This window comes from Porites lutea, chromosome 8, assembly GCF_958299795.1.
Source record: "Porites lutea chromosome 8, jaPorLute2.1, whole genome shotgun sequence".
NCBI lineage: Eukaryota > Metazoa > Cnidaria > Anthozoa > Scleractinia > Poritidae > Porites > Porites lutea.
This window is the reverse complement of record NC_133208.1, coordinates 19,485,822-19,498,308: the sequence shown is the minus strand read 5'-3', so window position 1 is coordinate 19,498,308 and position 12,487 is coordinate 19,485,822. Positions and strand designations below refer to the sequence as shown.

The 12,487-nt window shown below is 40.4% G+C and overlaps 1 protein-coding gene across 1 annotated transcript; it reads left to right on the top strand.

The window, feature by feature from the left end:
- The first annotated feature begins 2,640 nt into the window (after positions 1-2,640).
- On the top strand, positions 2,641-11,411 carry LOC140945957 (uncharacterized). The gene is made up of 8 exons (XM_073395021.1): positions 2,641-2,845; positions 4,697-4,999; positions 5,573-5,726; positions 6,579-6,763; positions 7,261-7,590; positions 8,215-8,532; positions 9,433-9,627; positions 10,376-11,411. Exons 1-8 carry the CDS (start codon positions 2,755-2,757, stop codon positions 10,591-10,593), a joined length of 1,794 nt encoding a protein of 597 aa, XP_073251122.1. The 5' UTR covers positions 2,641-2,754; the 3' UTR covers positions 10,594-11,411.
- The last annotated feature ends 1,076 nt before the right edge of the window (positions 11,412-12,487 follow it).

The following is a 12,487-nucleotide window of genomic DNA, read 5'->3' as shown; positions in this document are numbered from 1 at the left end:
AGTTGAACCTTTTTGCTTTGTAAAACCTTTCTTCTGTTCGAATAAATTTGCCTAGATGCAGGCCACGTAATTGAAAAGGTTATATATCGCACATCATTCCGTGCCCGTGTATGGAGATTTGCAGGAGAAGAGTTACGAAGTGACTATAAATTGTTTTCACATGACGTCATGGCGGCCATATTTGTGTCCCAAAACAATGAAACGGCGGCCATGTTTGTTTCCCAAACCAGTCCTGTGGAAGTTGAACTCTTTTCTTATGTAAACGCTTTCTTTTGTTCCAGTAAATTTGCATAGATGTTGGTAACGTGAGTGAAAACAGAATTAGTCCAAGAGCCCAATGTTGAACTTTGAATCAGCACATTCTTCAATATCTTTCAGGAGACGTTTTCCATCGACTTTCTTAAAACCAAAACCAAAGCAATTTTTTTCTACCAACTAAAAACCTAGATAATTCCAACAAGTGAACTGAATCAAGCAGAGCTTGAAGCAATAGTATGTTGCCGGCGCCTTTGGCGAGACGAGACGGGTTCCAAAATAGATCTTTTTCACTCACGTGGTTAGCAGCTATGTTAATTTCTTGGAACAAAATAAAGTTTTTTTTTTGCAGTAGAAAAGAGTTAAATACTCACAGGATTTTTTCTATACACCAACATGGCAGCCGTTTCATTGTTTCGTGCACCAATTGCCGCCGTGACGTCATGTGAAAACGATCCATTGATTGGGCAAAAAAAATAGGGCGACTTTTCTCCACCAATCATCTTCACTTGATAATTTCTTTTTATGTCGAGAGCGAAATGTAGTAGCGTGCGTCCGAATGACGCCAGAGTGACTAATTTGCCATTTTTGTCTGGGTTTTGTCATTTTTCCCATTTTAATGTTAAAAGGCAGACAAACATGTCATTTTAATGACAAAAGACAGACAAAAGTGAGGAATTCGCTAATGTTAATTTGAGTTTGTTTGTCTGAGTTTCGGGTCTATAAATAATAACTGCGCGCAGCGCTATTAGACCATATAGTCGATTGGCAGGGTTAGTTGAGTCGGTAGTGCTGGACCGTAAACTCTTTCAGGCTCCAAGATTGTAAGGCGCGTGCGTAGATTTCGAAACAGCTGATGCGAAAACTGACACCCAGAGAGGAGAAGAGGCAGCTCTTTCTTTTTCCGCCACCAACCTCTTCACCAGACCACGCGCGTCTCTTTTTTTCTTGGCCTATTTTGGTGACGTCCCTACTGGTCTAGCACAGACTAGCTGGAGCGGGGATCGGGAGTTCGATCTCCGGAGCCGAACCAATACTGAAAGCCGTGTGGACACTGCTCTAATACACTAGCGTACAACAATCATCAAGATCAAAAACCGGCGAATAACCAAGGAAAGAATAAAAATCATCGTCATCATCATCGTTGTCTTAGTCAGTACTGCAGAAAGGTTCTGCTACGCCTTGGCTCACGTGATCAATGCTCTTCATGAGATCAAGCTTCCGTGCCAACAAGAACAATCATAAATACTTTTTTGGTCAGAGGGGAAAAGAGAAATCCAAAAGGCAACTACAGGTTGACAAAACTAAGTCATGTTCAAAAAACGAACCGCAAGTTTAAAATAAAAAAAAATTCGAGTTTGTTGCACGTGAATCTTTACACTTGACAAAACACGTGCTCTGAGTGTCTTGAGCAGCTTCACAAACGTTCCTAGAGCATTGTATTCTCTAATTATTGGTTCAATGTACTGTTCTTTAAATGCGTGTTTTATTCCAAATAACAGAGGTTGATAAACCGTAGCTATGCAAATATTAAATTGTGAAACTCTGGTGATGTTTCCTGTTCAAGCGTCGAAGTTTACTTGTATTCTGAATGCCCTAATTTTAAAGGAAGTTTTCACACTAGTTAACAACCTTACGAGAAGGCAAAATTGTTCGAGAAAAGAGTCAGCGCTCAATCTAACCACAAAATGACATGAAGAGCGCTGAAATATTTGCGTAGCTTCAAACTGGTAAGACTCGTGTATGACATGCTGCACAAGGTAAGCAGTGGCCAAAAGATTACAATGGTTTGTTTCTTCTTTTTCTCTCTTAAGAAACTCGTTTTCAGTTTTCGTGTTTTTCGTTCGCCGGCGGTGTTGTGTTTGTTTTCATAAACCAAATGCGTCTACTTGGTTTCTCTAGAAGTTTACATAAAACCCCATGTTCTCATTAAAAAAACGTTCATCCTAATTATTATAATAATAATTATATTTCCGGATCAAATCCTTTTCTGACTTTTCAGTTAGAAGTGGGCTTCCACTGCATTTAAATGGTCACACCATGCGGCTAATAAGTCATTTTACTAGTTCATCGAATCAACAAACCATCTTTATACTTTGCTAGTTTTAATAAATAGTTTTTAGTCCTGGCGAAAAGCAGGCTGACGCTAGGAAATATATCAATCCTTTGTTAGAGGAAAAGGAAAGCAGTTCAGAAAGAAAACCCCGAGTCCTACATACATCTTTTTGACTCAAAACTTGTCTTGTGCGTACTTTTAACTCTGTGTTGGATAAAGGTGAGGTTATGATCTTAACCGACAAAGCGCGCGTTCTGATTGGCTTCCAGCGTTGTTAAGTGACAGGTTGCGTTTTTGCCGTGTTAGGTCATCAAACAATCAATCTACATCCCTGTTACTACTGGCCTTTTTTGCCAAAACAATTGTTTTAATATTTAGTTTATAAGTGCTACGTATAGGATTCTTAATTCTAACCTTTTCATAGTGGCGTTCTATGCAATACAATGGAAATGTTTGATACTATTTGCTGTTCGCGAAGATCACGAAGCGATAAGTGGCTCTTCGTGTCCGCCATCTTTCTGTCTTACTTAACAGGTAAGTGAAATGTCTATGCTTATTCAATCGTTTACTTGCTGCCTCTTGAAGCCCTTCTAAAAATTTTTAGCCTTAAAAGTATGAACTATTCCTGCTTCATATTCCTCAGTAAAACTCGAATTTCATAGTTAAGTTTAAAGAAACACATAAAGCTCTAGTGTATCGTAATACAATGATTCCAGCCACCCGTTTCACGCAATGTCATCTGATTTCTCATGCTTGACCATAAAAAAAAGCATAACGCTTTACAGGCGCCTCGTGCCAAAAACGAACTGAGAAACAGATGTAACGGAGTGATCGGAGACAGGGAATTGTTCTTTGATAACAAGGGTACGTTATATTGGGCTCCGTTGTAAAACTCTCACTTTCAAAACGAGAATAAGTGCCAAACCTTTCTTGTGAAAATGAGTTTTATTTGCTTGAAACTAAAAACCATTCTCATATCAATGGCTTTGCAATTAGCCTCCCTTTGAAACAGAGGCTTAGGGCAAAGAGGAGATGGCCTATTTTGCTAGTGGGGGCGAAGGACGTTATCCGTTATTCCGAGGTACTCAAAACAAAGATCACAAAACTCTTAGAGCGACTGCAGAAGCTTCCTTTCTTAGGAATTGTTTGCATATACTGAAATGAATACTCTGAAGAAGTTGGTTAGAGAAAGGTCTCGGCCCTTCTTCGTTTCTGCGAGGAAGACCTTAGTCCTCTGCTTAGAAGGGTATTAACTGAATAATTGGCACTCGTCTTGTTCCGTTATTTTACCAGTTTGAGTTGATTAGTAATGGTAACAGGACTGAGTGGAGTCCAATTCGGTCTGTAATCATAAGAGCGATTAACAAAATCGGACGACCGCGTAGCGGGAGTCCGATTTGTTTAATCACGAGTATGATTACAGACTGAATTGGACTCCACTCAGTCCTGTTACCAATTAATCATAACTTTAACAAAATTTGTGATACAATAGGCTATTTTTTAAACCAAAACACAAGAAATTCGAAATTTTGTTTAGCTAGCAGTGAGAAAAAAAAGGCATTGAAGCGCGCGCTTGATGGCGCGTACTGTCCAATTACTTAGGCATGACGCGTACTGTCCTATTAAACTGTCCAATTAAGGCTGAAATCAGGGCAGTTGAGAGCCAATCAGATTTGACAATTTTGTTATAGTTATGATTAAGGCTTATATAGAACTTCTCGATCAAACTCAGTTCAAAAGAGCTACATTTTCTACCCATAACCCTACAACATTGCCCCTCCAAGAGAGAGACTTAATTAACCCAGGTTTAGAAATAATTACTATCAAGCAATTTAATAGTTCTTTTCATTGTCGTGATTGCCAAAAGATAAAGCATATACTTTTTGAGATTTACAAGTTAAAGCTACGTTATATAGAGAACGCAAGGCCAAAGATAGTGAACTGACAGAAGAGTTGCTCGTGTTTCAAAAAGTAAAATCTAAGGAACATATAAACTTAAGGAAGCGTTAAACGATGTTCATCAGGTAAAAGTGAGTACATGTCACGCTTTTGACTCAAAACATCCTTTTCGCCGCTCAAAATAGCGCTGACATTTTGACAGTAAGTTTCTTGTCAGTATTTCTTTTTACATTTAGCAGCCGCTACAAATAAAACTCTACGGTAATATGAAAGACAAAAATCTTAGAAACCTTGCACCTTGTTACTATTTGCTAAATATTCTTTAATGCGAAACGAAAGCGATTGCTTTCTTGCTTAAGAAAAATTTTCGTAATGGAGATAGTCTTCTGTGTTGGCTCCACGAGCTACCGTGTGCCACCCACCTCCCCTCCTCCCGAGTAGATTTGCAGTCTAACATTCATTTCCGCCCATCCTGTTATTTTTCAGTAATCTCAGGACATACGATTCTAGAAGAGTACAGCTGTGGACAAGAAGACATTGAGTACAACGTGACTTTAAGAGGTGGTCAATATGCAGGCATATTTAAAGATCAAGGGCACGTGAAAAATATGCAGGAATGTATGCACTTGTGCTGCAACTCCAAAAAATGTGACGTGGCCATGATGCATGGGCCAAAGTGTTTTAGCGTGCAGTGTCTGAACGATTCTTCCTGCGAGACAATTCCAGCTGACGATGAAGACATTGATATGCAGATTGCTCATATGACAACTAAAGGAACAGGACAGCTAAGTATGTGTTTACATAGCCCCCTTGAGGCATCGTAAAATGAATTAGGATGGCTCTGCTTTGAAAACACCTCCTAACCTCTCTCTAGCCTAATCTTTCAACTCTTAAAAGGTTAAATGATGAAGCTGGGGTAGTTAATGTGATTTTATGAAGTAATGTGAAGTGAAATTAACTTAACGATACCAAATGCAGCCACAAAATCTATCAAAATCAATAGAACAATGTCAAAATGATCGACCAAGTCAACAAGCGCACTTTAATTTCCGCCTCAGCTCCTCTGTATGATGTACAATGAGCCGTCAGGATGCGAAAAAGAATGTTTCAACTTGATATTGGAACTCGTCAAAGCAAACTGGAAAAAAGGGAGGCGTTTCGGAATTTTTTTAAAAAGTGCCTTGTAGTATTTGGCTGACTCACCGATTACTTTTTTCTTGATTTGGCATAGTCTGTAAAGTTTGCAAATTTTGCTGTAATTTGACTTTTTTTGAGTGGCCAATAGAGTCCAGGATCTTTCGTGACTTAATTTAGCACAAAAAAAATAGCGACTGAATAAACCTTTTTCTCTACTCTTTGCAGCCGAGGCTCCAGTAAACGACAATTTAGATAGCTACGATTCCGAAGCAAAGTGTCCGCACAACGAGATCATGTACAATGTGAAGCTAATGGGTGGATTGAAAGCTGGAAAATTCACTGACATTGGCAAAGTTAAAAGTATTAAAACATGTATCAGGTAATCTACTGACTTGTACCTAGACATTAATATACTGTCAGCCTTTCATACAATCAAATGGCTCTACAGTAGACACTGTCTTTACGGACACCTCTAATGTTAATGTATTTAGCACGAAAGTACTAATTGGGGATACTATATTTTACGTCTCCAACTGGAGACGGGACCGCCATTTTACGTGGTCATCCGAGCCACGCGAAGGTCTAGCCTGTTGAAGTGCAAAGGGAGTACCTTCACTTCTCGGTTATTTTAAGACCCTGAGTATTGGTCCGGCCCCAGGAATCGAACCCGCGACCTCCCGCTCTACAGTCAAACACGCTCTACCGACTGAGCTAACACTGCCGCGGTTTCCTTGGTAAAACGAACACGCAGAGTTGGTCCCTGTCTTTCTTTACTTCCTTTATTTGACTCTCTATAAGACGGACAACGCTCTGAGACGGACACTTGGTGGCGGTCCCAAAGGTGTCTGTCTTAGAGAGCGTTCATTGTATATTTGACAAATAAGAACGTTGCGACAGATATTTCAATGACAAAACACATTACTAAAACAGATAAAAACATTACGGCTTTACTAACAGACAACTCAATGAACCGAAACCTAACTGCCTAATAAGGGAACTGAAGTTAAATACCATCAAAACTGGTGAACTATCCTATTCAACCTACTAATGACATGAATCCCAGGTTTAAACCTTTTCAATTTTACTTTGAAAACTGAACACCGCAGGAGAATAACAAATAAAAGTATTAAGTAAAAAGATTAAAACGCATTTGTCTTCATTTCCACATGATTCACAGAAATTCACAATGGTTAGCGTGTTTATAAAACCTTTCATTTCTCTCCTTGATAAGGTATTGCTGTGAGTCCAAAGTGCAGCCATGCGACCTGGCCTTTATGATATCTGATCGCTGTTACCTGGTGAAATGCTTCTCGGAGGAGAGATGTCAGGCGCTTCCCGCCAGGCCTGTAGACCACGCTTTTAAACAGAAAATGGCGTTTGTAGCACCATGGCTTTATAAAAAGGGCAAAAAAGTCGGTGAGTAAATGTTGCCAAATTCGCTCATGCACAGACTCACCCAAAGTGCCTGGGTAGAATTTACCCAACCCAGCGTTTTGGTAGAGAGCTTTGCACCAAGTTCTACCGACGTAAGGTAAAAGTGCTTAACCACATGAAAAAAGGAGAATTTCCAAGTGGCTTAAGGTCTGTATTAAAAGTTCTCTTTCTAATCCTAAGGCTAAGCTTCAATTGTCCTCGCGACAAGACCAATCAGAACTATTAGCCAGATCTGGTTTCTTCCCTCACAACGTATATACCAATTTTAACCAATCAGAAGCGGTGCGCAGATCTGGAAAGTGACACGTCATCAGTGTGAAATTTCAACACTCGTTCCTCAGAGGTCAGTTCGCGGGGAAACCAGTGGTCGCGTCACGAAATGTCGGCTGTTTTCTCAGGTCAAGACCATCTTAACCAAGAATGTTGTCACGCTAAGATTGATGTAAGCCGTTTGCTGACTCAGCCTCATTCCTTTTCAGTAAAGATTCCCTCCGGTCAGTCCCCGCATCATTTGCAGTGCATTCAGAGCAAGCTCTATACTAAGTCTGTTCTTTTGGATGGTCCAAACGCCGGACGCTTTACAGACGTGGGCCGAGTCTCTAACTCCCATATTTGTTCCCGCCTTTGCTGTGAGGATCCTACCTGTGACTTGGCGTACATGTTTAGCCGCACGTGCTTCCTTGTTAGATGTAATAGTGAAAGAAGCTGTCGTACTATCCCAGATGTGGAGGCGATACGCTCAAACAGTTCATTTGATAGATCTATTCAGTACATCGTTAAGCGACACTATGGCATCAGGCTGAGAGATGGTAAGACCAACAATAGTCAACATTTTATTGATTTTCAAAGCAAAATTTCAAGTACAATAAAACTAATGAGATTTAAACAGTCAATTTTTTTGGAATAGGCCATTTTCTTGTTGCCCCTTGCCAGTTTCAAAGCAAGGCTAAGTGCAAAGCCATATTCATGAAAATAATTTTTGTTCTCGTGCAAATAAAACTCATTAACACAAGAAAGATTTGCACTTAGCCTTGTTTTGAAAGTGAGGGTTTTAGGAACTAGGAAATCGCCTATTCATTATGTTTAAAAATCATGACCTCATGCTGTCTACAGAATATGTTGTTTCCCCTTGTCACATCAGAACATTTCTTTCTTATTCACATTTTCCTCTTTTCATTCCATGCATGTTTATAACTGCTCACAATTTCTGTTTTAAAAGACGGAGAGCCATTTGCCTGCGAGCAGAATCCCTTGTGCGAGTTCGACGAAACGTTTGGAGCCGCCACCACGCGAGGAAAATCCTCGCCAAAATTTTCCTCGAACTCGCACAGGTGAGTCTACTCACACGCAAGAGGCCCATTAAAAAACACAAATCATCAAAAAATGTCCATGTTTTTGCTACCATTTCCTTCTTAATTCTTTCCATTATTCAGATGGTACCCCTGTGATAAGAACAGACGAGAATACGGAGGAAATCTGCAAATTAGACGGTGAGATAAGAAACAAGACGGTTCTCAAAGCAGGCATGCTTTCCGGCAAGCTGACTCACCACGAAGGCGTCAAGGACATTACGTCATGCATTGAACGCTGCTGTGGTCATAAGAAATGTCACGTGGCCATGATGATGGCGGGAAAATGTTATTCAGTGTTTTGTACAGACCCGCAGTACTGTGAACCTAAGCCAGCTCCCGTGGAGACTCATCATACGAACCCTACAGTGGCGTATGTTAAGAGAGGAGATATCAGCTTTGGTAAGACGTGTATCTGCTTGTTATTCAGCTTTGATCTGAGCCCCTGTGAATACCAGCCTAGCTCCTGAACCAGCCACTAACCTCTAACTATACCCGCTCATTCAATCTTTTATTCATCTTCTTCTTATTTGAAAAAGGAAATGGTTGGTACTCAGCAGTGCATACCAGGTTCTAATACGCATGTGTACACTGCCCTTTCTCCTTACCCAGGCAGTTTATATCTCCTACGTTTCCTTTCTCCAAACAATGAGAAAGACACTGTAATAATGATAATGTTCATAATCTCCTTTGTTTATCCTCGGCAGTATTTATAACACTGATGCCAGTGATGCATTTACGGAAAACAGAGTTAAAAATCCCAACTGACCGGAGGCAAACCAGTTGGTTATTTACAAGCGTGACCGACACGTTAAACTCGGGACTATCGAGAACAAATCTAGCCTGTGTACAAACCTCCCCCCGCCTCCCCTCAGGAGATTTCCGATTTTTCCTGAAGGTAAGGTGGGGGGGGGGGAGGGCTGTATACAGGCTAGAACAAATTCAACCAGCCGTCAGGGCAGGCCTTGAACTCGGGGCTTCCGAATTCAAGCGCACAAACCTCTCGGCAACGGTGCTTCCCTCGCTGTTGTTTAGAGCAAACGCTTGTGCGTCTGTTCATAGCTAACATTTGCAGTTTTTTCTAGGCCCTACCATTATGCCCTGTGTAAATATCAGTAACTTTCCACGCGAACCTCACGCCTTCGTCAAGTAAACCCTTCCTTTCCAACAGAGTACATCGCAAAGCCCCAAGGGGGACTGGGTAGGAAGGCTGAAAAGAAAACTGCAACCCTCCCTCTCCACACTCTGAAAAGGAATTTGATTGAAAAGAGCTTTTCTTTGATAACACTTTTTTAATTACAGCTCCAAAACCCAAGCCAGAAGGTGTAATGCCTTTAATTGGAAGATTCCATCCAAATCTTGAAGAAAACGTAGAAGAGGAGTATGTCGAGACAGAAGACAAAGAGGCTACAGAAAGTGGCAGCGGAGAAACAAACAATGGTGACCAAACAATAAAGAACGATACAATACAATATGAAAAAGAAGAAACAGAAGAAAGTATGTGCGCATTTATACCAAATTCAAAAATGGCTGCTTAGGCAATTGGGCACCGATATTTTGGCTTACGGAAATCACTGCTGCAATGATTTGTTTGAGTGATCCGCGCCAAACAATAGCTTCCCAATGTGCAATTGCCCAATGCCAACAGCAACTTTTATTGAATGAGGCATGTGTATGACATTGACCGTTAGACACATATTTGAGAGTACTTTCTCCCGCGAAAATAGAAGCTCTGGCGACCAGCGACTCCGTGCACGTGTCTGTGCGTATCCGAAGTATAAATCGCAGAATACGATAGCGGCTCCCTTGGTAAAAATGTGCCTGCCTAGCTCCTATGGTCTCAAGTGTGTTTGGAAAACGGAAAACGAGACTGCGAGCGATAGATCGCGCAATGGACCATAGGAACGTTTAGCGTTGGCGCAAAGGACGCTGGAAAGGACGCCTTTCCCATGATACCTAGCGCGGAACCTATAATAGCTCCAGTCGCCTTCGAATCGCTCTACAATCAGCTAGAAATCGCCTGGGTACGAGGCAGAAAAGGTGCTGAGAATTATCTGAATGCAGATCATAACTTTTCTGAATAACAAGTTGAAATCACTATGAACTACTCAATGATGTTTACCTAGTCAGTTGTTCATTAGTTATATCCCTATATAAAATCTCAGTGACTTTAACCTCATTACAAACTTCCTTTAACTTAACTCGTTTCCAAACAAAAATGAAAATGAATTGAAATGTTTTTTAGGTAGTAGTGATGATTTGCAAGATGAAAGCGGAAGTGGGGAGGACGCTGATAGTGGGTCTGGGGAGAACGGAAGTGGTAACCTTGAAAGAGAGGAATCTGGGAACGACACTAGTGGAGAAAGCGGAGAAGAGGGTAGCGGTGAAAGCGGAGAAGAAGAGGATAGTGGAGATAGTGGAAGCGGAGAAAGTGGCGAAGAAAAAGGAGACCAGACGTTCTGAAAGAAGAAAAACAAAGAGAACCTCACATTCTGAGACCTCTTAGCTTTTAAAATGGCTCATATTAGTGATAAGCTGTAATGATCATTCCAGACAAACAAGAGGTATCATCCAGGGATGGAAGTGTAGCCACTAGCTCAAGCGAGGCCAGTGAGGGGGTAGACGTGCAACGTAGGGAGCCCCCGTGTAGTTTTTTAAATTAGCAGTTGACAAAAACTCAAGAGCGAGCAGAAGTTGGAATCGTAATGGCGGAAGTGGCTACAAACAATTGATATTCTAATGACACTGACAAGAAATCGAGATATTGGCGGTTGTAAAATGACCCAGTTTTACTTTAAAAAGCTCACTTGTTCTGTTGCATGACAAGACTTCACATACACTTACTTGGTACAGAAACTTCAAGTGTTTAATCCTTTCTGCTTTGGTTTCGCGGCGAAACAATTTTCATTTTTATTTTTTATCTTTCTTAGTTAAAACTTAAAATACAACTCTTGTCGGGCACACCTACTTTAATTCCATTTTCGAAGCTGTTATTACGGAGCTAGATATCTAGTTTGAATTGAAAGCGAACAACAAAAACTTTCGATAGCCGAAGTGTAATCATTCTACTTAACAAACGTACTTGTGATTACTTGTGATTTTGTACAAAATGAATATTGTGCGACAGTCTAGTGACGGGACATCAAGAAAAATGCCATACGTTTTTGTCAATGAACGACCCATAACACCGACTGTTATGCAAACCATGTAAGAATGCCGTAATTTTGAGCTCAACAGAGGGGGGAAGTGTGACGTTACGTTACCATGGTAGCAAAAAGTCTGGATCTCAAAAATATTTGGATCAATTTAGATCTCTGGGAAACAGCTCACCTACCCCTCCCCTAAACTAACATTTTGCCTTAGATAAGAAGTAAGTGTTAATGTTACCTTAAGGGAGGGGTAGGTGGGCAGTTTCCCATTGTCGAATGATAAAAAATAAGTATGGGCTACTGTTTTTGTGCCTCGGTTCCTGGATGCAATCATGCACGGGAAAGTCATACATGACAATTTTTTTTTTCTGCAATATTTGCAGGACCACGATTTGTTGAGATCCAGAAATTTTGCCACCATGGCAACCTGACTTAAAGACTCATCTCTATACTACACTCTTTCCGGACGTTTCTGTAAGATAGGAACTGTGTGAAGTAAAATAGGCGTCCTCAGAATCTACCGTCAATTTATCCTAGGTCTATTAATTTTAAACGGCTATGAGGCTTTATTTTTAATACAATAGAAATTGTGAATAAAATAAACGATTTTGTAAATATTGGAAATTAGTCTTTTACACAACTTGATGTCATTTATTTCCAAATGATCTGCAACACAAACGGCCAAAAAGCGCGTACATCAGTAAAATTTTACTCTGAACAAATATAATCCACATGGTCTAATCTTTCTTCGTTCACTTCTTGTACTGTTCTCAATGGCGCTGCAATGCTTAAAACTTTACCTAAAACCTGCCTCAGTGTTCATTGTTATTTTGAGTCCGCGGACAGATGAATGTCGATTGAGAAAAAGCATCTTTGTTTTTTCTTCATTTGTATTTCTCCGTTTAAGCATAAAGTTCTACATATTAGTATCTGTTCTGATATTTTAGCCTATCTTTTTACAGATTCGCTACAACCAGGGACAAAAGAAGTTGACCCACACGTCTAAAACGCTCGCAGAAATTTCTTTTAATTATATTCAACTCTGTTTAAAGGCCATAAATCCCCCTTCTCAATGAATCAATGTTGTTTGTAGTTGAAGAACACAACATTACAACATTAATACAACATTAATTTTGGGGGAAGGGGGGGAGGAACAAAGGGGGGCGGGATAGAGATGTCTACTTTGCAAAACGGGTGCCATTTTAGGG